We start from the raw sequence: 24,747 nt of genomic DNA, 5'->3' as shown, positions 1-24,747 counted from the left end.
GAAGTCACAACTGGGTATGGATTCCAGCTCTGCCTCTTCCTAGCTTCCCGTCATAAAATAAGGCCTTGTCGATTGATTCGCTTGGGGAGAAGATACCTGAAGAATCAGTCACTCAGTAAACTACAGATTTATTTCATTTTCTGTTTCAGTTGCTTTATAATCAGGCTTTTTCATCACGGGCCCAAAAAGAAATGCTGTTATTCCGCATTATTAGAAAGATGGAGAAGTATTTTTAAACAGAGCTGATAACTTCCATCTTGTAAAAAGTTGGGGGAGGGTGTGCTCCTGTACTATGAATGTTCCAGGCGTTCTGTAATCAAATTCTCCTGAAAAGGTTAAGTCAGGTCTTAAGGGAACCATGAAATTACACTGTTTTATGTGTTCGTTGTTTGTTTCATCATAGGATATATGATTGGATGCCTGAACAGCCAAATATATTCCAAGTGGAGCAGTTGGAACGCCTGAAGCAAGAATTGCCAGAGCTTAAGAGCTGTTTGTGTCCCACTGTTAGCCGCTTTGTTCCCTCATCTTTGTGTGGGGAGCCTGATATCCATGTGGATGCCAACGGCATTGATAACGTGGGGAGTGCTTAGTTTTTACTGGGCAGAGGCCCTTTTGGGGCACGCACCACTGTTGTGGGGGTTCACTTTTCATCACTGAGCGTTGTTTATCTATGCCTTCTAGGTTTCTCAGTCCAATGAAGCAATAATGAAGTATTTTACTATTTCACTACAATTCTTGCTAGGATTTCAAGTATGCTATTTAAATCATTTGGCCAGGTATAATTACCAGTCAGTCTCTTTACAATGAGAAAATTTATTGGTTGGCAAACATTTTAAACTAAATATGTAAACATATAATGTTAAACGTCCATTAAAACCATAGTGCTTGGAAATTAACTATATAAATATCTTATATTTACAGTTCTTACAACTTTCATTTGATCAGGTCTGAAATATTTAGCACTTGAGGAACATGACTATGCATAATTATACCTGACCATGGAAAAAATAAGTACCTCAAATGCATGCATTTGCACTGGTGATTCCAACTGCACAAATCTTTGTGCCATCTATGTATATATGTATTTTTTACATGGATTGACATGCACACACACCATTTTCATTCAGTATGAACCTTGAGGCTGCTGCCATTCTCCCACTTAACCAAACCAATGCCTGTGTAAACAGCCTGGAGGTGATCCTTGAAAACTTGTCTCATAAGTCTTTCAAAAGTTGTTTTGCATAAATGTTAAAGTTTCAAAATGCTGCAGGGTAATTTAATGTATAAAATATTAGAAGTATGTAGTGCATACTTAATAGAGTAGGCCGTAATGTGTAAATTCTATTCCATGCATGCTTTAGGTTTTAAGCATGAGATTGTACGTGTTTACTGTAAGTCCTTGCATCTGTGGTGCTAGGTGAGTGTGAGAAGGTGTCAAGGACTGAAAATATTTTGTTGCCTAAAAAAAAAAAAAAAAAGCCTGTTTGTAGGCATTTTAAATATGCTTATTTTAAGTGTCTCTCACTACCTATTACACACCGTTGCTCTGTGGGTTTGTTGTGTGTGCGTGTGTGTGTTGTACAGCAGTTAAATCTCCATGCAGAAAAATAAATGTCCTGAATTCTCACATTGGTATTTTTTATTGGTTAATGTATATCAGGCATGTAACTTATTTAGGAAATGTAGACGATCCTTCTAAATGTATATGCATGTATTTAGGATTATACTAAGGTTTCTTTCCTTAGAGGCTGATTGTTTTGGCGTTAACTGTAACTTAAGAATGAATGTTGAATAAAATACACAGATTTATTTTCCTCCTTTTAAAACAAAATTTCAGGAAGGTATTACTTTTATAGACTCGGTTCTCTTACTACGAGACATTGGACTCCTGCCCTGAAGTAATGCCCTACTTGCATCTACCTTTTACTGCATGTTCTTCACTTAGGCAGTTTAGTCATGCATTGACACATTTTAGTACTAGCTGAGAATCCTAGCTGAGAACCTAAGACTTGGAATTACACGGTGTATCTTTTTATTTTTTAAGCCAAACAATGCAGTTTTGGTTCAGTCTTAATCGTGTGAAGATAGGCTTTGAAATCCTATGTATGGTGTTGTGCTGTAACACTGATATTTAATGGAAAAGAGTTTAGGAAATGCAGTCTTCTGCAAGTGTTCTATATACTTTTCCCACACTGAAAGATTTTCCAACACTTTGGTGTGACTTTGGTGTGAATTAGGCAGTTTTAGAAAACTCCTGAAAAAATTCATTTTGTCTGCAGACCTGTGTACAGTACAGTGACCGTTGACCTTATGGTAACTCGGTTAGCTGTAGGTGTGCGTTTTCGGTCCTGTTCACTTGCCCTCCTCCCCTGTGCCTTTCCAGTCCCAGGGCAGTGCGGCTCCATGTTGAAGACTCAAGATCGTAAAGGGAAAGGAGAGGTGGGAGGGGCGGGGCGGGGGGGGGGGGGTTCCTGAACAATGTAATTTGCAAAGAGCTCGCAAGGACTGCTTATGACACAGAAAGAGCCTCACTGCTCACTTCCTTTGCATCCCTTCCTGACCTTATAAACCAGGGTTAGTAGAAAATTAAAGCATAGCAAGCAGTAGCTCCCCCACTTTTCTAGGACTAAGTCCAGGCTTCCATACCACTAGCCGTTGCCCTGTGCAGTGCTCTGGCCACACTGTACCCACTGTGCCCACCATTCCCCTGGCCACGCCATGCTCCTACACTATTCCCTGTCTGTAGCCGTGCGCCCTGTGCCTGGAAGCCCTCTCCTCCCCACAGACACTTTCGCCCTGCCAGACTCTTTGCTCCTTGAGCCATCGGCCTCTCCTCTGAGTCCTTGCTGAAACTTGTTCAGAAGGGGTGAGTCCATCTTTTACTCCATAGCCATGTCCATACCTGGATCATGCCGTGCATTCTAGGTAGGCATGGTGGTTTGTCTCACCAGGCTACAGTCTCTTCAAGGGCAGGGACCTTGGCTTTTTATTTCCACAGTGCATGGAACATAGTAGAAAAATGTTGGAATTATTGGGGTAATAATTTGTATCAAATGTCCTTTTGAATTAAGAGATTTAATTATGTTTACTAAGAATGTAAACTTTGGCTTACATTTTGACAGTGGAAACAGTTTGTTGATGTCAATTTTCAATGTAGAGGTATAATGTTAAAATCGTTTTATATTTTCTGGAAATTGCAATGTTTGATAAAATGCCGCCATTGTTCTCTGGTGTTTTCTACTCTCTGGAACTCTGTACTGTAACTGACTGGATGTGAATGTGAGGAATACAGTTCATTCCTGTGTCGGTAGTGCCTAAGGGCTACCACAGCCGCTCATTACCTCACTGCCATTGTTCCTTGTGTCTCCTCTCCTCCCAACCCCCCCCCCCCCCCCCTTAGGCCTACCTCAGTACCCCTTTCCTTGTCTGAAATGCCTTCTCCGTCTTCAGTGTCCAGCTCAGGTACCACCTCTTCCATAAAACTTTGCTCAGCTTCTGATTGGAATTATGATGCAAACAAATGCGTGCAGCCTCTAAATCTCACTGCTTCGTTTTGTAGCTGGGCCAGTAAACCCAGAGAAGTGAACTGACTTTTTTTACCAGGTTGGGACTAGAACTGGGTTTTGTGATTCCTAATCCCGTGTTCTTGAACTATGCTGCCTTCTGAATTCTCGTGGCGTTTGTTAGCATGTGCTTTCTTACCGTCTCTCTATGTGCCTGTTCTATTTCCCTAAGATTGTAAGCCCCTTAAGGGCAGGGACCTCTTTGCATTTCTAGCACTACTATAGTGTTCCATACTTAGTCATGAACTAGACAAATAAATGGCGGTGGCAACGATCCTAGTTTCCTAACTCAGATTGTTTCACAGTATACATACGGTTTTGTACGGCATGCTTGGCTATGTTGTCTGGAGTGTGTGTGCTCGTGTGCATGCGTGTGCATGTGTGTTTGCATGTGTACTCTGCCCCAGTTGCTTGGGGTCACAGGTGGGTTATTGTAAACCAATTTTCTACTTCATGCTAAGTGAGGACAATTATGAGACTGAGTGGAAGATGAGGTACAGGTCTCCCCCCCAGGCCCGGCTGTCCCTTCCTGGGGAGTACACCTAAATCCTGCAGCTGGTGGCCTGATAGGGCAGGGTACGTGGCCTTGGATAGGACTTGGGTGACCTGCAGAGTAGCTGTCTCAGTCCCGGTGGAGTGTCATTGTGTTTTGTGCCTTGGCTCTTTCTCTTCACAGCTGGACCGCATTTCTGTCTTTCACGTTATCACTGGCTTGGTATTCTAGGTTGGCAGTGGAGTCCTGTTCATTTAGATTTGGCTACAGCCGACTCCTTTGCATTTTCGGTTTGGATTGTGTGGTGTTGGGGTAGGAAGCAAAGTAAACACAGGAGGAACACTGCATTATTTTGGTGTTCATGAGTGGAAACTTACTCAAATATCTCAGTGGGTTTGCATAGTTTGAGAAATAGATTCGAAATGTTGAAAATGCAAGAGAGCATATGATTAAGACCGTACAAGTATGTGTTAGAGATGAGAGAAAGAGGTTAAGTTGAAACAAAGCTCTCGAGCCCTTGCAGAATGGGGTAGAGATCAGGGTGGTTGTGAAGCCACTTTGGGGCATAATCATTGTAAACTCAGGCCAAGGTAGTATTTGTAGTATGTTTAGGGAGAATGAAGAAGCTATCCTGACAGTGTGGAGGATATATATATTTTTTTTTACTGATTTTAAAGGGAAATGAGAGAAATGCATTTTAAAATAATGAGGAAAGTAGTATTAGTACAGGAGTAATAAAAGAAGTACAGAGATTAATTTATCTAATCTTGTATGAAATTGGTCCAAGCATACGTCTACCTGTTTGCTCAGAAAACAAATGCAGACAGGATAAGTGAACTTCTGAAACTAAACTTGCAAAGCCAAACTATGTAATGTCACCAGAAGATAACTAAAAGTCTAGCAAATGTTCCACCCCATGGCTTCAAGTGTCTGCAGCCCAGACTTCTGTAAGCTCAGATTCACACATCCAGCTGTCTGTGCACATCTCTAGTTGAAGGTTGAATGGGCACCTCACACGTCATGTGCCTCCAAAAAACTCTTCCTCCTTCCTTCCGCTAAAACTTCCCATTGTACCTCCCGCAATGATCCGAGTCTTAGTAAGTGACATCCAGGAGTATTACACTAATCTCTCGTTACCAGGAAGAGAAAAATCATGGAAGTTTATGTTATGGTATGTGATAGGTCAATTGCCCATTTGTTTTTAATTAAAAAAAAATCTTGCACATATTCTTTTAATTGCATAGAATTACCTTATCAAGTGCCAGAAAAGTCCCCTTGGGATTTTGATCAGTGTTGGGTTGATTTTCTGGATTAACATGTGGGAAGGATTTAATGTTTTACAAGTATGAAGTCTATCCAGAACATAGTGTGTGTCTCCATTTTTTTCAAGATTTTTACATCTTCCAGTAGAATTAGTTTTTCACATAGGTGTTTTAAACTTTTTAAAGCTTATTCTTACATTAGAAAAACTTAATAAATTTGTTTTTAATTCCTATTTTCCGTAAGTATGTTCTTCAGTAATCAGTTAATTTTGGTTTACTGCTCTCATCTGTAGCTACTCTGCTGAATCCGATTAGTCAAAACATTTTGTTATTTAACTGGGATTTTCTAGTTGATCATATTATCAAATACGTTTTCTACTTTTTAATGACAGCTTTCTCTTTATCTTGTCTTACTTCAGTAGCTAATAACAATTGTAGGCGTCCTTATTTCTTTACCGTCATGGGAAATAATATGATGGCTGCTGGAGTTTCTAGTTATAGAGGTGACCCTTACGAAATTAAGGAAATTTCTTTTTCTTCTAGGTTAGCTAAAGGATCCCTTCTCCCCAGCCCCTACCCACCCCCAAGGAATAGGTGCTGAATTTATTCTGTGGGTTTTTGAGGAGTTAGAAAACAATCATAGTTCTTATTTTATCTGTTAATATTAATGGAGTGAATGATGCTAATATATTTTCTAATGTTGAATTACCCTTCAATAATTGGTGTAACACTTATTAATGTTCTTTTGACAGGTATTGACTGATTTGTTTAGGATTTATTATCTGTATTCATTAATGAGATTGACTTTGTTTTCTTTTGCTATTTTTGTCTAGTTTTGGAGACCATTAGGATAACCTTATAAAGTCAGTTGAGTAGCTTTTCAGGTTTTTCTGTCTTTGGAACAGTTTATGTAATGTTAGTATAGTCTGTTCATTGGCACTTTGATAAGTACTCCTATAAAACTATGTGCATATTTTGAAGTATTCCTACCCTTGCAGTTACTTCTTTAGTTAGAACCTGTTAATGTTCTCTCTTTTTTTTTTTTTTTTTTTTTTTACTTTTTAAAAAAATATTTATCTTGAGAGAGAGCATGAGCAGAGGAGGGGCAGAGAGAGGGAGAAAGAGAATCCCAAGCAGGCTCTGTCCTGTCAGTGCAGAGAGCCTGATGGGGGCCTGATTGATTCCAGGAACCATGAGATCATGACCTGAGCTGAAACCAAGAGTTGGATGCTTAACTGAGCCACCCAGGTGCCCCTCTCTACTTTTTTTTTTTTTTTTTTATTAAATTTATATTTTTTGGGCACATCAGCTAGTTTTCCTAGATTAAAAAAAAATTACTTGTACATCCAGCTGTATAGTGTGTATATATTATACATTATATACATTATAATACTAAATACTGGATATCATAAGGGTATGTAAACATACATACGTGTATATATGTATGTGTGTACATATGTATGTGTATATATATATATATATATATATATGTATTTGTATATACTTCCAAGAAGTCTTCCAAGAAACAATCACTTTTTCTTAATATTTTCTTTGGTGTGAAGGGGTGAGTTATCCTTGATTAGATTGCTAAAGATCTACTTTTTAAACTAGGCTTTACTAGTATTGAGCAGTGTTTGTTTTTGTTTTTGTTTTTTTCATTAATTACTCTTAAATTTAGTGTGCAAAATTTTACCTAATGTAGATTTATTTGGTACCTTTTCTTGGGTTGAACCTCCCTCAATACTATAACAACATAATAGAGTTGGCCTTGGAAAAATACTGTTGTTGTTTTTAATGTTTTAATGTTTATTTCTGAAGAAGAGAGCCATGAACTGGGGGTGGGAGTGGCGAGAGAGGGAGACACAGAATCCGAAGCAGGCTCCAGGCTCTGAGCTGTCAGCACAGAGCCCGACACATGACTCGAACCCATGAACTGTGCAATCATGACCTGAGCCAAAATCAGATACTTAACTAACTGAGCCACCCAGGCACCCTGGAAAACCATTGTTTTAATCAAAGGGGAACAAGAATTTTACTTTTTGAAAAAAAAAAAGTCTATACAAGGAGCTATTGTTTCTATCATGATGGAAGTATGTATAAAGTGTGAACCTTATGTTTTAGTTTCTAGCTAGACTGAGGGCTTAGGAGAATAAAGTAGCTTCTGTCTTCAACATGCTTATTACTTAGTTGAGGTATAATGTATGTTTTAAGATTGTAAAGCAGTTGTCGAAGAGGGCAACAGAAGGAAAGTAACTAAGTGTTAGCCTGATATTAGCTCATTTAATGACAGATAAGTCCTACCACACTTCAGCCACAGTGACTCTGTTCTGACCTGTTTTGGTTCTCCTAATAGAGATGTGATTTGAAGGTAGGATTTGAAGGTAGGGCTCCTTGGCTAAAAACACTTAAGATGCCTGTCAGACGTGTAAGTGGAAAGGTTGTGTGTGTGTGCACGTGTGTGAGTAAGATGGTTGATTTCCTCAGTGTTGTATTCCAATTGTTTGCTTCCACTGTATCTCATTTACACTTCTTACTGAATTTTTAAATATTAAACTATATTTTTCATTTCCAGGATTTCTAATCAATTCTTTATGTCCATCTGATTTTATTTCATTACTTCCCATTTTTATTGAATAATTTGCAGTTCTTTTTTTTTTTTTTTTTTTTTTTTTTTTAGTAGAAGTGTAACTTCCACTTATCTCTTTAAACATTCTCAACCTATTTTGTTTTACCCTATACTTTTTAGGCCTTTCTGAAACGAATTCTTTTTCTGATTTTGTTGGATATCTTTATTTGCATTGAGTTTTCTGGTGTGGTTTGGAGTTTTGGTGCACGAGCTCATGCTCTTGTTTCTTTCCTGCTTCCAGCTTCTCTCCTGGTCTTGTGGTTGGCTCCCTTAGGAGTTCTGGGACCTCAGTGTAAATCCAGGTATATGATTGCACCTGGTAATTACTACCCAAAAGGAGAGTGGGGACATTTGTACTCCATCCCAGAGTCTCTTGGTAGCATCATTTTGATTTCTTGTCCAAGGAGTTTTTTCTATTTTATTTTATACTTTTTTCCCCCCTCTTTTTGTGATTTGCCTATTTTTCCTGTGTATTTGTTTGGTGTTGTGTTTTGTTTTGGCACAAACTCACCAAATCATCATCCGGTGCTAAAAATTCCCACCATCCCAGAGGATTGTGATACAGGTTCCTCCTCTCCAGAGGGGACCAAAGTTCGTGTGTGTGGTGTATGTGGTGGAGGTTTATGGGTGTCTAGCTGCCCAGCACCCACCTCCTATCTCCTGAGAGCAGTATTTTGGGGGGTTGTTCTCTCTCCTCTGTTGGGTACAGTCTTTGGGGACCTGTAAAATAAAGCATTCTCCTTTAGCCAAGGGGCTAGGTGCATGAACAAAGGCAGACCAACTGGACCCTGTCCTGCATCATTGTCTATTAATCAGAACAACCATAGAATAGAACAAGTGCTTAGACTGTTTCCTTTCTAGAGCAACTCTAGTACCTACAGCGAAGCCCATAGAATCTTCCCGCTTGCCCCTTCTGACCTCTGCTAAGGCCTTCCCTTCAGTTATGTGAGATCACCTACATCCCTCTAGTGAATTCCTTTCTTCTAATATTAGAGGCAGGTTTTGTTGCTTTAACACCCAGGAAAACTTGACTGGTAGACCATGTACCCTTACACATGTATATGCACCTACAAGCATGTAAGTGCCCAAATAAAATTTTTACATACTATGCTTTGCAGTACAGCAGCCTGCATTTTCCTCACACACGTCAGACCCTCCATGTACTTGGCATTAAACAAGCAGTAAATAATTCGAGTAGGTTCTACTCTGACTTGGTGTAGGGATAAATGAACAACGGGTAGGTCATATCTCAGTTAACCAGGCAAGTGTCGTCTTGCTCCCGTGAAAACAATGTGGCTAGAGTGGCTTTATCCAACCTCATGGATGCTCTCCTTCCCCTGCTGCCTCCCAGCCTTTTCTCTGGCCATTCTCAGCCCAGGCCCTCCTCTCCTGTCACATTTCTTTCCTCGCTGTCAGAAAGCTCTTATGTTCTCTCTTCTGGGTGTTTGCTTTTGCCGTATTTTATTATTTCACTTCTCCCTTCCTGCATGACCACCTCAAAGGCCTGAAGTGTTTTCTGAATTCTGAATAGCCTACAGGGCAGTGCCCTTTCCCCTGCCCTGAATTCCCCGAGTAGCTAACTGCTGTTCACTTCACAGTTGCTTGCCTTGTTACTTGTGTGTCTGAGTCCAGGATATAAAGAACACTCTGACGTTGCTTTGATGGCACGTCAGAGAGGCTTATCTCAATGCTTGGTACACATATACTTGCTTTCTGTCTTTTAAATGCCCATCATGGTGTTATATGTGCACTGTTTCATCCACTAAGCAGGACCCCACACACACACAGGAAATTTATTTCATTACCCAGCACCAAGGGTGAAGAAGCCCGCTGCCCCCCAAATGATTTGATTCTGCTTCTGCCTCAGAAACCTTGTGAAGCCAGTTTTTTCTATGGCTGGTTCTAGTTCTTAAGGAGCTGTCAGAAACTCTTGTGCGTTATGAATTGGAGAGACCAAGGTGCGGTATGTCCTCAATGACTGGAGCCTGGACCTCTGGTTACAGATGTGGTGGTGGCCCATAGGAATGTCTTGTTTGTAGGGTACATGGACATCTTTGTTCACCTAATAAATTTCTTGTTTTGGTAGCATGACAGACTCAGAGACTTTAATTTCTGAGAACCAACAAAAGCCAAAATACACCTACATCAATCAGAGGTGATAATAGTCTCTTGAAAATTTCTCAGATTGCCAGGGGCTCAGCAATATAGTAATATTTAAATACTGAATACATTTTATAACATGTGAAATCGTTTCATAGTAATGTCCCTTAGTTAACATCCATAGGAAATGAACTGAGCTGAATATATGAAGTCTCCTCTGAGAAAAGTTAACTAATAGTCTGAAGATGAGAATGGTAAGTGGCTGCTTTCTGCCAAAGACAAGCAGGAAGAAAATATTTTAAAAATTGGAACAGAGTTCATATTGTCAGTAAGGAAGGGTTTCCTGTTTTAAGTTGCTAAACACGAACAGGTAGCAGTTAATTAGTGAACTAGTCAGGACTAGAACATTAAAATGTCAAATGACCCATAAAACGAGCATGAACAATGACTAGATATTCTTCTGGCATATCTAAGCCATTTTCATGGTTTCTTTAAAAGTTAACATACACTTACCAGTCAGCCATTCTACTCCTAATTGTTCACCACAAGAAATGAAAGCCTGTGTCCACATGAAGACTTGACCGTTCATAGCACCATATCTGTACCAGCCCCAAACTGGAAACAACCTATGTATCTATTAAGCGGATGGATGCAAAAATTGTGGTATATCCATAGAATAGAATGCTTTCATCAAGACAAAAGAGTTCATGCCACATAAGCCCATTTATTTAAATTCTAGAATACAAGAACTAATGTAATTAAGCAAATCAGTGATTCAGAGGAATGGGGGTGAAGTGGGGAGTGAGGAAAGGTTACAAATAAGGCTTGGGGAAATTTGGGGGAGTGATACGTTCAGTATATCGATTGGAAGTGCTTGTTCTTAAGAAAAAAATTATTCTTTGTACCCCAGCTCCTCCTGGTGCACTAGTCATGCTTGGAAGATAAGCCAGATCTCACAAGAAAGTCTGTTAGAACTGACCCCAGACCACAGCCTATTGCTATAAGGTAGCAAAGTATATACTTTGACTCTCGAGAGTATCCACTGTGTTCATACAGGGAGGCAAGGAGGTAAGGGTTGTTCATATCTGAACTGTCCAGCCCGCTTACCAGTGTCATTTGCTGGTGGTGGCAGTCAAGGAGGGTCTTTGCCCAAGATACCAGCCTTTCTGCCCTCTGGCTCCATTGATTCTCCATTTGGGAATTTCAAAAAGCATTCTAAAATAAGGGTCCAAATAGATCCAAATACTTTTGGCTTCGGTAGTTTGGAACCCACACTCACATAGCAAAAGTGAATATAACCTGGGGTTTTCATATGAAGGGAAGACACTAGTCGAAATCAAATGGTAGGAAAACAATTTTTTTTTCAATTATATCCAAAGTGATACATGTTCATTATTTTAAAATGGAAAATAGAAGTAAACAAGAAACACAGATATTATCCACAAGTCTATGACCCAAATACTACTATTATTGTAATTCCGTATACTGTATACTTCTAGTCCTTTTTCTGTGCATGTAGTACATTTTATTTTTGGTAAAATTGTAGGTCTTTTTTTTCATTTTTTGATTTAATATATAATGAAAAATTGGACTCCTTCCAGAAAAATGGAAGAGACGGACTTTCCATATTCCTGCTGCTAGTGCAACTGAAAACCTCATCAACATTATATGTAACACAAACATAAGACTGAAAGGCAGAGGGAAGAAAGATGGCTAGGGACCTTGGGACTCAAGGAACAACACGGTGGTGAGTTCCCTGGGTTTTCTTTTTGCTTCAGCTATCCCAGAGAATACTGGAGAAGCTGGCAACGAGGAAACACCGAGTGTAGAAAACAACAGCAAAGCTTGCTCTCTACAGCCACAAAACCAGGAAAAGGAGAGCCTAGCAAGACAAATCTTTTAGGCAATAACGGCTCTATTCCAATCAAATGCCATGGGAAAGACTGCAGCCCCATCCTCCCCCTGCAACCAGTAAAGGCCAGGTGGAGAGCCTAGATTCCACCCATGCCAGGCTAAAACTGCCCCGCCCCCCAATCCCTGACAGGACGGTGCCAGAGAAGGCCTAGAGGGGAACCTGTACTCCACCCTCACCTGCAGTCGTGAGGCACCCTCCCCTTCCCTCCCAGGATGGAGGCAAAAGAGACCCAGGAGAATCAGGGTTTTTACCACCACACGGGTAATGAGGCAGCTCTGGCTACAGTGTTCATGGAAACTACACAGGGAGCCCAGACTTCATCTCCTTCCTGTGGTAACAAGGTGCCTCCCTCCCCGCCCCACCCCTGTCCCCAGTGGGCGGTGTCAGATGAGGTCTAGTGTGGAGCCTGAACTCCCAGCCCTTCCAGTCTCCAGGGGCCGACAGGAACCTTCTCCCTGGCAGTAATGAAGCAGTGCAGGGGCAGAAGAGGCCTGTTAAAATACAGGATGTAAATAAGGTCCAGAGTCTTGTAACATACAGCTAAAAATGTCCACCTACCATAGCAAGCACTAGGAAGATCTCAAACCACGTGAGAAAAGACGATTGTCAGCACTGAGGTGACACAGACACTAGAGTTATCTGTGAATGATTTTAGAGTACCCCATCACAGGAATGCTTTGACAAGCAATTAGAAACACGCCCGAAACCAATGAAAAATACTCTTAGCAAAGAAGAACTGCATACACATTTTAGAACTATGAATATAAACAAATTTAAAAACTCAACAGCAGAATAGAGAGGACAGAGGGAAGAATCTGAGAACTGGAATATAGAATAAAGATTACCCAATCTGAACAGAGAGAAAACGGACTGAAGAAAAAAAAAAAAAAAGAACGTAGCCTCAGGAGCATGTGGGACTAAAGCAAAAAATAAAAAAAAATCTAACATGTCATCAGAGTCCCAGAAGGAGAGGAAAAAAGAGGGTGGGGCTGAAAAAAACGTTCAAAGAATAAATGACTAAATTTCCCAAATTTGGGGAGAAAACCCCATAAACCTAAAGATTTAAGAACCTAAGCAAACCGCATACAAACCCAAAGAAATCCACACCAAGACATCATAGTCCAACTCCTGTAAATTAAAGACAAAGTTTTAAAAGCAGCAAGGGAGAAATGGCCCATCACCTACGGGGGAAAAGCAGTTCAAATGCCAGCACATTTCTCTTCTGAAACCATGGACGTTAGAAGGAACTGACATTTTCCAAGTGCTGAAAGAAAAGTACTTCCAGCCCAGAATCCTGTATGCAGCAGAAATAATATCCTCCAGAAATGAAGGGAAAATCAAGATATTATCAGATAAAGGAAAAGTAGGAAAATTTGTTGCCCAAAAAACTACCCTGAAAGAATGACCAAAGGGAGGTTTCTAAACAAAAAGTAAATAATGAAAGTAGAAATGTTGAAACACCAGGAAGAAAAAAAGAACTTGGGGGGCACCTGGATGGTTCAGCTGGTTAAGCATCCAACTGCGGCTCAGGTCATGATCTCACTGTTCCTGAGTTCGAGCCCAGTGTCAGGCTTTGTGCTGACAGCTCAGCGCCTGCAGCCTGTTTTAGATTCTGTATCTCCCTCTCCTTCTCTGCCTCTCCTCTGCTCCTGCTCTCTCTCAAAAATAGACATTAAACAATTTTTTTAATTAAAAAAACTTGGTAATAGCAAAAATATAGGCAGATACAATAGAATCTCCTTCTCCTATTGAGTTTCCTAAATATCATTTGATACTTGAAGCAAAAATAGCACTAATGTTCTCAATGTATGTTGAAATATTTAAGACAGTTATAAATGGGAAAGAGAAAATGATGTAAAGGAAATGTTTCTACACTCAAACTGGTAAAATCATGGCCCCGGTAGACTTTGATAAGTTATGTACATACAAGGGAATAAGTTAAGTAACCACTTAAAAAAAAAAAGCTATACAAAGCGATAAACTCAAATGCTATAGACAAATAACAATGTGATTGTGAAAAATGTTCAAGTATTCCATAAGAAGGCCGGAAAAAGAAAACAAAGGATAAATAGAAAACAAAAAATAGCCAATTTAAGCCTTAACATATCACATCATGATATCAATAATCACATTAAACGTGAACACTTCTAAACATACCAATTAAAAGACAGATTGGCAGAGTGAATTAAAAAAGACCCAACTATATACTATGCACTTCAAATACAATGATGTACATAGGGTGAAAAGAGATAAACCCTGCAAAAGTTAATCAAATGCAAGACAGGAATGACTCGATAAAGTAGACATCAGGGCAAAATAGCCCAGAGTAAGAGGGACATTTACAAAATGAGAAAACAGTCAACCCACCCGGAAAACTCAGCTGTACTAAAGATTGTGTATATATCAAGCAGAGCTACAAAATGTGAAGTAAAAACTGATAGAACAGAAAAAAGAAATGGACACGCAGTTATACTTGGAGACAACAATATCCTTCTCTCAACAACTGATAGACCAACTAAACAGAAAACGGCAGGATATGAAGAATTCAACATCACCATCAGCCAACAGGATCCAGCCGACATTCGCAAAAACATTCCACTGAACAGCAGAACACGCATTCATCTAAGTGCCAAGAGAAACGACATCCTGGGCCATAAAACAAACTTCAACAAAGTTAAGTGAATCGAAATCCTACAGAGCAAGTTCCCTGACCACAGTGCAATCAAACTAGAAATCTGTAATGACAAGATAACAGGCAAACCTTCCAATACTTGCAAACAAAACATTGCTAAATAATCCATGCATTGAAGAGGAATTTTCAAGCCAAAATTTTTAAAAATGCATTGAACTGAATGAAAACCAAGCAGCATCACGTCAAAATGCGTGGAACACAACAAAAGCAGGCAGGAGAAGGGAGCCCACAGCACTGGCATGCATCTCTTGGAAACAAGGAAATGCCTCAGGTCAACAACCAAAGTTTCCATCTCAAGAAACTAGAAAGAAGATCCAGACAAACCCAAAGCAAGCAGGAAGAAGGAGGTAATAAAAGGTAAATCAGTAAACCTGAAAACAGAAGGAAGAATAGAGAAAAACCAATAAAACAAAAAGCTGGGTATTTTAAAAGATTGATAAAATTGACAGCCCTCTAGTAAGACTAACAAAAAGGAGAGAAGATATAAATTATTAATATCAGAAATGAAACAGGTCCTACAGACATCAAAAGGATAACAAGGCTCCTATGAAAAACTCTACACATAAACTGGACAACTTAAGAAGAAACAGGCCGGGGCGCCTGGGTGGCTCAGTCGGTTGAGCATCCGACTTCAGCTCAGGTCACGATCTCACGGTCCGTGAGTTCGAGCCCCTCGTCGGGCTCTGGGCTGACGGCTCGGAGCCCAGAGCCGGCTTCGATTCTGTGTCTCCCTCTCTCTCTGCCCCTCCCCCGTTCATGCTCTGTCTCTCTCTGCCTCAAAAATAAATAAACGTTAAAAAAAAAAAAATTAAAAAAAAAAAAGAAGAAACAGGCCAATTCCTCAAAAGACTACCAGAAGTCACCCAAACTACCAGAAGTCACCCGAAATGAAACAGATAGTTTGAATAGCCCCATATCTATTAAGGAAATCAAGTTTTAAAACCTCCTGAAAAACTCCAGGCTCAGACATTTCCCATGGAGAATTCTACTGAATGTTGAAAATAGAATTAGGACTGACTCTACAAAATCTCTTCTAGAAAATGTGGGACACCAGGTGAAAGGTATGAAAGACTTCTCTTTGTAACATCTTGTGAAACTATAATTATTTCAAAATATAAAGTTAAAAAACATACATATATGCAATGACAAATTCCCATGTCACTTTCCTGTATTTTACAACTTCATCTGAAATGGCTGCTTGGGGACCCTGACACTTCTGATCACTATTTTAAGTGTTTTACTACCTTTTATTTTTTTAATTAAAAAAATTGTTTTTAATGTTTATTTATTTTTGAGAGAGAGAGACAGAGCAGGAGAGGGGGTCAGGGAGAGAGAGAGGGAGACACAGAATCCGAAGCAGGCTCCAGGTAAAAATGCAAAAACTTCAGGACAAGGTTTCCATAGTGTGTGCGATGGCATTCTGGAGCCAAAGGTAAGGTGGAAGAGGTATTATACAAGGCTCTATAAGTGAAAGTTTAGGGAGGGGCACCCAGGTGGCTCAGTCGGTTGAGCATCCGACTTCGGCTCAGGTCATGATCTCACAGCTCGTGAGTTTGAGCCCCGCATCGGGCTCTGTGCTGACAGCTCAGAGCCTGGAGCCTGTTTCGGATTCTGTGTCTCCCTCTCTCTCTGCCCCTAACCCACTCACATTCTGTCTCTGTGTCCCTCAAAAATAAAACATTTAAAAAAAAAAAAAGAAAGAAAGGTTAGGGAGACATTCCTGCCCTCCACCTTCACAAATTCTGACCAACAGCCCATCAGAAATTCTGGGGAATCAGTAATCAAGAAATCAGGAATAAAGGAGTCAGTCATACAGAAATATATTTAACCTCAAAAATCATTTGTATCTTTTCTTGGAAACGCAGCTATAGGAAGATTTTCATCTGATCAGTCCTTTACCAGAGTGTGGGTTGATTTCCAGATGTAGGTGCTGGTGAATGTTCTGACCAGCAAGGAGAGCAGGCAGAGAATTTTGGAGCACAGGATATCTGGGCCTTGTCCTTCCTTCCAGAATACAGGTGTGCCAGACAGTACGAGGGACAAGAGCCCAGGGAAACAGGATATAGAGGAGGGTGTGAGAGCCTGTTAAAGAGAAAAAAAAACTAATAAACAGCATTTTGCCTGGTGTGGCCCTGTACCAAGAAAGAGACAAGCCTCTTGTCTTCCTCTCCCTCCTCATCCCCATGACCAGAAACTCAGACTAACAGTTCAGCAGTTCAGCAGCGTTCATCGGTGGTGGGCTAGCCTCCACTGCCTTGTAGAACATGCCCAATGGGTAGATGGTATCCAACAGTTTCAAAGAATCAACTCATAAGTAACTTTCAGCAACACAGTTTCTTGCGTCAAGTGTCTCTATTCAAGATGGAACTAGGAATCTGTCTCCATTGACTTTCAGCAAGGCCAAGGGCCAAGGCTTCGGGACTAAGCGTGATGAAGCTATTCCAGGCTTGACATTGGGAGGAGAAGGTGGGGAGGGTGGAGAGAGAGGGGCCCAGGCTCCAGACAAGTTTTAAGGGCTCTCTGGAAGTACAGGATTTGTGTATCATGACTCAGTCCTCTCCCATCTGGGGGAATCAGCAAGGACTCACCTACCAGTCCAGCTTCCAAGGTGAGCACCATCTTCCCCTCTGAAGGCATTTCATGGTTGTCTCAAGAGCGTATGGAGTCTGGACCCAACTACTCTATCAACATATTGATTAAGTTTGGGTGGCGATACCTTTGGCTCAAGAAGAGTCCCCAGAATGTTTGCACTTCTCACAGTTAATTTTAAGCTTGGGAAACATTAAGACATAAGGAAGCCAATGGCTGGTGATGCCAAAAATGCAAAAGCAGCGACCCCTCTGCTGTGGTCCTTGTGATGTGTCCTGTGGTGGAACAGGTCAAGTATGGGCAGGGCTCAATGCTGCAGCTCCTGTTGTCGAGTCCTCAGTTTCCCTGTGAGGTATGCTTTGGGGTGCGGGGAGTGCTCCTGATTTTATATAATCCACAGACACCCACAAGATATCTTTTACCAAGTCAATGCTGGTGCTATGCCAGACACTGGAGCCTCAACAGTGAGCACCAGTTACCCCCTCATGAGGCGCCACACCTACAACAGCTAATGCACTGGAATCCTGGTTCCATCTGTATGAATCCAAATCTCTGAGCCTCAGTCTACTTATCTGAAAAATGGGGTAACAGTCCCAAGCTGGCAGAGTAGGGTGTCAGTTAAATGTATGTGTGTGGCATCTAGTTTAGTGTGAGATAGATGTTTGGTCATTAGAGATCATTGTATTACCTGTGGATAGCTCCTGTGGGTTCGTGGTGCTGCCCTGCCAGAGACAACCCCAGGGGCGAGCATCGGGCCGATGCCACTCAGACTCCAATCACTGTCTGCTTCCGTGAGCTGTACCTGGGGCCAGCATGCCTGGGAAAAAGGGGTGTGGGGGTGAGATCCCTTCTTCGCCCTCTAAGAACAATTGCCTTGAATTATCCTCAGCCTTATTTTACCCAGATGAGTCCCCTTAAGCCACACCAACCTCTTTGTGCAGGCACATTGCCCGCGTGCTGATGAAGGTGTAGTTAGTGCCAAGAATGCTAAGAGCCCTACGCACAAAAGCTCCCTCCCCTTCCATCCTGTATCTACAGCCCGTTTCTGGGCATCTCCCCTGCACCCTCAGGGCACTGAGCAGGCTGCAGATGAGTAGGGGCTTATCCAGAACTTTCTGGCCTCATCACCCCACCTATGGCACTTGGCACACTGATTTGTGCTTTTGATGTATGTGTTCTTTGTCGTACTGTGCTCGGGCTGCTACAACGAAACACCACAGCCTGGGCGGTGGTGTAAACCACAGGGATCGATTTCTCACTGTTCCGGAGACTGGAAGTCCAAGATCAAGGTGCCATCACGGTCTGTTTCTGGTGAAGGCTGCCTCGCTGTGTCCTCGGCTGGCCTTTTCCTCTGTGCACACTTGGAAAGAGAGCAAGCTTTCTCTCTCCCTTTTCTTGTAAAGATACTAATCCCATCGTAAGGGTCCCTCCCTCATGAGCTAATCCAAGCCTAACTACTTCCCAAAGATCCCATCTCCAAATACCATCACATAGGAGCATAAGCTTCAATTTTGAGAGGATGCAGTTTAGTTCCAATAGGTACACAGGCAAATAAATAACAATGACCTAAATATAACACTGCAGGTCTGTCCCCTGATGACGGGGTTATACCAGGTCCCCCATGGTCCTGAGTGCCTGGAGAGGTCCCAGCGAACCTGGCAAGGCGGAGCCTTGGAAAGGAGCCTGGAAAGGAGCCCTGGTGAGAAAAACACCTCCAAGCATATACCCTGGGATGGATGGTCCATTATGGTTCATTATGAGGTAAGGTCTCACTGTCTTTCTCCTCCAAAAATATCTTACAATCTGTAACTTTACTACCTTAAGGAAATTTAGAATATAGATAAGCAAAAATCAAAAATGAATGAAATAAGGGCCTCAAGAATCCCTGAACAAAAACGCTAATTTGGTTAGGCTATTTCAGACCCTTCTCTGAACTTAAGTGCACGTGTGGTTGCATGCTGTGTATCGCTTGGACTCTGCTTGTCCCCACTGGATGGTACATCTTGGAGAGAATTCAACCTCTTTGGTAGCCTTTTCAGCATAATGTAAAAAGGCTGCTTAGCACTTGGTCTTCCTTGCTTCAGGGAGGCAGCTCCTCACAGGGGCTGGCTGAGGACATGGACCCGGATTGCGGGGTGAGGGTGTTGCCCTCAGGGAGCTGACGATGTGACCAGGGCCCTGGGCCACCATGTTGGGAGAAGTGAAGAGCAGGAAGGGGCGAGGCAGGTGATGCTGCCTCAACTGCCTTCTGCTCCAAGGGAGCAGAGTCAACAGGGACCCTCTAGGCCACTCTGGGCTCTGTAACCTGGAAGGAGTGGCTTCCCCTCCTGGGAACATGGAGGATGGCTCTCTGCAGTCAGGACAGATCTCCCCTGAAGCAGTGACATCACCCCAGGGCATGAAAGCCAGCAGCAAGCTCTGGGGAAGGCAATAAGGGAAGGAGGGGACAGCCCCGTTTCTCTTTATCTCATCCGAAGCCCCTGAGACTAGGTTGCAGGCACTTGGAAGCCATGTGGGTGGGAGAAGCAGTTCTGTCTGAGCTTTCCTAAGACACAGAAGGGGGGATGGGGAGACAGGATGCTTAAGATAAATGCAAGGGTCCAGCGTCACTGTCCTGACTCTTACACCAGGAGGACTGTCTCCAGTTTCTGCTTCTACTAAGAAAAGACATTGTTCATCCATTCAGTCATTTATTCTACAAACCTTTATTGAGTCCCTACAGTGTGACAGGCACCACAGAGTAAACGCATTTCATCTGTACTGTAAGAGGCCTTCACTGTCAGAACAGTTTAAAGTTGAGCTGCCTTAGGGGTAGCGAGGGGCTCCTTGCTTGTCATGAGATGGGATGGTCACCAACTACCTTCCTGAATGAGATGAGTTTCAAAGCTAATATTAAAATTTTAATGAGTGTTTGTTGCAATGAGTGAGTCATTGGCTTGTTTTGACCCCATAATCTAACCAAGTTCACCCCTGGTGTCACAAATTCTGGGCTTCCCTCTAAAATTGGGTGAGGGCTCTTGGGAGAGGGTCAGAGGGAGTGAGAAAGGAACTTATCTGTCTGGGGTCCGGTGCTTCCTAGATGGGCTGGTGGCAACACCCACATCCCCATGTCAGGCCTCATTAATCACCTGTGCTGACTCACACTGGAACGTCCTAGTCCTGACCTCCGGGCAATCGAAGGTCACAGCTGCTCACCCTCTGCTGAACTCCAAGCTCTATCCATCCTTCCATGCAAAGGCTATCATCCCTCCACTGGAGCTGGGTCACCATCCCCTCAGTACACTAAACTGGACGGCTAATGGTCTGAACCCATTTGGAGATACGAATATTTTGATATGCAAATGACAAAAGATGTAATCATCAACCTGAGCAATCTCAGGACAAAATTGTTTTACAACCACTTTGCTGTACTAAATAGACAAGGTAGTGGACTTTCAGCTTGTTCAATGGGACTTTTAGCTGGTATGTGCACACTGGGTAATTTCACTCCATCTTCAGGCCTCATTCTGCCCCCCATGGGCTTCCCTCTCTTCCTCATCCTCTCTGATTCCCCCCACATCCCTGAGCCTCACCTCCGGCCCTGAGCTTCACTCCCTCCTGCTCCAGCTGCTCCTACCTCTGCTCTCTGTCCCTTATCTCTGATCCTCAGAGACAGGGGAAGAGTCAGAAGTGAATAACAGTAGGCAGAAATTTGTTCTTTGGATGTTGGATGTCAAAATGCCCATTCCAGAACCTGCCTTAACTGAGCTTATCCACCTTGGGCCAAGGGCACCAGTGTTTGGTGAGAAGGGGATAAAGGAATGTCTGAACTGAGAGTGAATTCTTCCAACAGCAGACCTGAACCTCCAGAATGTTCTGATTTCTTCCCCTTCCCCTTTGTTTCTGCCTACGTGGTTATGAAGCAGCCATGTTAAAGCCAAAAGCAAAACAAAAAGCACAGCAAAGCATGAGATCTGGGTATGCAAAGGGCTCCCAATGCCTAAAAAGAAAGGAGCCATATAAACTCAGAGTATAACTCTTGAGGTATCTTGCCAAACGTAGAGGAGTCTAAGACCAGCATCTAATGACCATGACTGTTAGCCAGAGGAAAGGCCCAGAGAAGTCCAAAGGAATAGGAGATATCAGGAGACGCAGTGAAATGTCACACAAGTCCCACTAGACCAGCAGAAAATAGAATTTAACAGTTTAGGGCAGGGCATGGAGACACGCATGGACATCTCACTCTGCCAAAAGCAAGGAAGATGTCAAAGGCTAATGGAATGAAGTCAGAGGAACACACTAGCCAACCTGAAGGGACTTTCACTTGCCTAAGATCAAACGGTTCTGGCACCTAAATGGATAGTGTCTACAATGGACACTTCATTAGTTCTACAATGTTCATTAGTTCTACAATGGACTGAAACATCACAATGATACAAGAACAAAATGAAAGAACAGAAAACCCTGCGTTTGTCACCATTAGAAGTTTCAAGAGCACAACTGATAAATAAATGTACAGAATCAGGCATTTATCCTACCTTTACTGGACCAGCTGTATTTCAGGAAGTCTTCCTTTATGGAAGAATTCCAGCTAATAGAAGCTAAGAGAATGATAGAATCAGAAAACTTGTCATCTGCAAGCACCACGAAACAGTGAATGCAGGCAGTGATCATTATAAAATGCTGGAATCACAGTATGAAAGTTGATGGGGAAGGGCGGGGGCTGGGCACTTGGGTGGCTCAGTCGGTTGAGTGTCGGACTTCAGCTCAGGTCATGATCTCACAGTGAGTTCAAGCCCCACATCAGGCTTGCTGCTGTCAGCCTGTCAGCGCAGAGCCTGCTTCAGATCCTCTGTCCCCCCTGTCTGCCCCTCCCTGCTTGCAATCTCCCCCAAAATAAATACATATTAAAAAAAAAAAAAAGAAAGAAAGTTGTTGGGGAGCTTATAATGGGAGGTATCAGACCAGTGCAGAACCTGCAGAACGGTCTTAGCACCACCAGAGGTAGTCAGGAGCTAGTATATGGCCCCCAATGGGCAGCCACAGCAAATTCCCAATTTGCCTCCTCTCAATTCTTCTTGCTTCAAAAGCTGAATCTGAATATGAGCAAGCGTTTACACCTGACTTCCAATATACAGGCAATATAGGGAACAAAAAGCACCAGGGTACATGGAAGACACCATGGATGTAAAAACAAACAAACAAACAAACAAACAAAAAACCAGAACAGGGAACATTCTACAACACAATTGATCCACTCTCTCTAAGGAATTAATGGCATTAAGACAAAAAGAGAGATAAGATTGCCATGGACCAAGAGGTAGTTAATAGACATACAACCAAATGCAACGTGTGGACCTCTTTAATCCTGGTTGAAACAACCCAACTATTAAGCCAACTTTGAGATAAACGAGGAAATGAATATGGACAAGCATTAGATGATATTAAAGAAGTCACCGTTAATTTTATTGAAGGCTTAATGGCATAGGTTTTTATTTCTGAATATTCTTAGATGAGTTAGAGAAGCCTGCCAAAGTAGTACAAGAGAAATGATGAATCTTGGATTTGCTTTGAAACAATCCAGTATAAATATAAGTGTGTGTGTGGGGGGGGGGGGGATGGGGGTTGGATAGATAAAATAACACCGGGCAAAATGCAGCTAATTGTAGCTGAGTGATGAGTATCTATGAGTTCATTAGGCTATTCTGTCTACTTTTGTATACACTTGAAATTTTCTGTAACAAAAAGTTAAGAGAAGGCAGAAACTGACCAGTTCTAAACTTGAGCAAGTCAGCTCACCTTGCTGGGCTTTGGTTTCCTTATAGGTGAAATCAGTTCTTTAAAATAACCAGCTTCCACCTCCTGACTTCTGTGGTTCTTTATCCTCTCTTTGATCTGGGAGCCACTTTTTTTTTTAATGTTTATTTATTTTGAGACAGAGAGAGACAGAGCATGAGCAAGAGAAGAGAAAGAGGGAGACACAGAATCCGAAACAGGCTCCAGGCTCTGAGCTGTTATCACAGAGCCCAACACAGGGCTCGAACTTGTCAACCACAAGATCATGACCTGAGCCGAAGTCAGACGTTCAACTGACTGTACCACCCAGACACCCCTGATCTGGGAGCCACTTTTAAATGTTTTCCCAGTTATGTCCATGAGAAGAGGCATCTGTAGTATCAGTTGCAAAGGAAGTGTGGGTGTTGGGGGTTCCGAGGGAAGGAAGTGGAATGCAGAACCAGCTTAGGGTTAAAGGGTGATAAACAAGGGTTTATTGGTGTTCTGTTTTAGATGACCAAGGAACTGCAAAAGAGAAGAAAGCTTCATCTGATGCAACTTCCTTTTTTAATTTTGTTTTTGTTTGTCAGTGTATGTATGCTGTTGGTCAATTTCTCACAGAAACCTCTACGCTGAGAGTCTGGACAGGAGAATTGCTTGTTTACCAGTTGGCCTAATGCAGAGGAAATGGCTTTCTTCAGCTGGGGTGATGTGGCTGGTTCAACCCCAAAACTTCTTCCAATTTTAGTATATGCACTGCCAAAGTGAGCACTCAACCCCAAAACTTCTTACCCAACATTTTATGCGTGTGTGTATGTATGTATGTATGTATTTTAAATGTTTATTTACTTTGGAGAGAGAGAGCTCAAGCAGGGAAGGGGCAGAGAGAGACAGAGAATCCCAAGCAGGTTCCATGCCATCAGTGCACAGCCTGACACAGGGCTCAATCTCATGAACTGTGAGACCATGACATGAGCCAAAACCAAGAGTCAGACACTTGAACCAACTGAGCCACCCAGATGCCCCAAATTGGGAGTTATTCATTTCATGGTTATTCATCAAGCTATAGGAAGATGGCTGGATTGATCTAGAAATCATTAATCTCAGAATTCCCATCCCAGAGCTTTAACTACAATCTAGATGCAAAGACCCTCAGCTGGATTTCTCTCTCTAGCTTCCGCTCTTCTGTGACCTGCAGACCCCTGTAGTCAATTGCCCCTTCAAGATTCCCACTTGGAGGTCTAGCAGGGTCCTCAAACCTCACATGCCCCCATATGAAGTCATGGCGTCCACTACCACCCCCAACATTCTACTTGCTGTCCCCCTTTTCAATAAAAGGCAACTCCGTTCCTCCAGTTGCTCAGGCCAAATCTTAGAGTCACTCCTAACACCTCTTAGACTTCCATGCCCCGAATCCAATCCACTGGCAAATCCTGTTGCATGCTTCCTTCAAAATGTTTCTGACAGAGTAAATGGGAGTCCCTGACTAAGACTGGATCACCTCCTTGCCTCCCAAGTCACAGCTTCACCATCCGTATCTACCTTGAGAAACTCAGGACTTACCTCTTTCTGACTTTCTCCGGGCACCACACGTATCTCTGGACTCCCTGGAGATCCCTCAGCCCCAAGACACTCGTCCTCATGTGACTATGCCTCAGCCTTTCGGACTCTTTCTGGCAGCCCCCACCAACCCCTGGAGCCATTCACTATGCCTTCAGGACATGTGGTCAGGTGACTGCTAAGTGCCCTG

The 24,747-nt window shown here is 42.3% G+C and overlaps 1 protein-coding gene and 1 long non-coding RNA gene across 5 annotated transcripts in view; one reads left to right on the top strand and one right to left on the bottom strand.

The window, feature by feature from the left end:
• Window positions 1-19,125, top strand: part of GPCPD1 (glycerophosphocholine phosphodiesterase 1) — a 65,408-nt gene extending 46,283 nt beyond the window's left edge. For 2 of the 3 annotated variants that reach the window (XM_049651092.1, XM_049651093.1), the window contains exon 20: window positions 404-12,856. In XM_049651092.1, coding sequence (XP_049507049.1) covers window positions 404-593 — 190 coding nt within the window. In that variant the 3' untranslated portion in view covers window positions 594-12,856. Of the gene's footprint in view, window positions 1-403; window positions 12,857-18,827 lie in introns of those variants that run through there. The other variant, XM_049651094.1, reaches the window with a different exon arrangement.
• LOC125936793 (uncharacterized) lies at window positions 6,348-24,649 on the bottom strand. 2 transcript variants are annotated; one of them, XR_007462124.1, is made up of 3 exons: window positions 24,561-24,649; window positions 16,554-18,060; window positions 6,348-8,667 (listed from the first exon to the last, which is right to left on the bottom strand). It is a non-coding gene; the product is annotated as an uncharacterized LOC125936793 (long non-coding RNA). The 2 variants fall into 2 exon arrangements; XR_007462123.1 differs by lacking the exon at window positions 6,348-8,667 and having other exon boundaries at window positions 15,478-16,736; window positions 17,932-18,060.
• Window positions 24,650-24,747: the final 98 nt, after the last annotated feature.

Source organism: Panthera uncia (genome assembly GCF_023721935.1).
Source record: "Panthera uncia isolate 11264 chromosome A3 unlocalized genomic scaffold, Puncia_PCG_1.0 HiC_scaffold_11, whole genome shotgun sequence".
Classification (NCBI taxonomy): Eukaryota; Metazoa; Chordata; class Mammalia; order Carnivora; family Felidae; genus Panthera; species Panthera uncia.
Note: the sequence above shows the minus strand (reverse complement) of the source record. Positions and strands in the feature narration are given on the sequence as shown.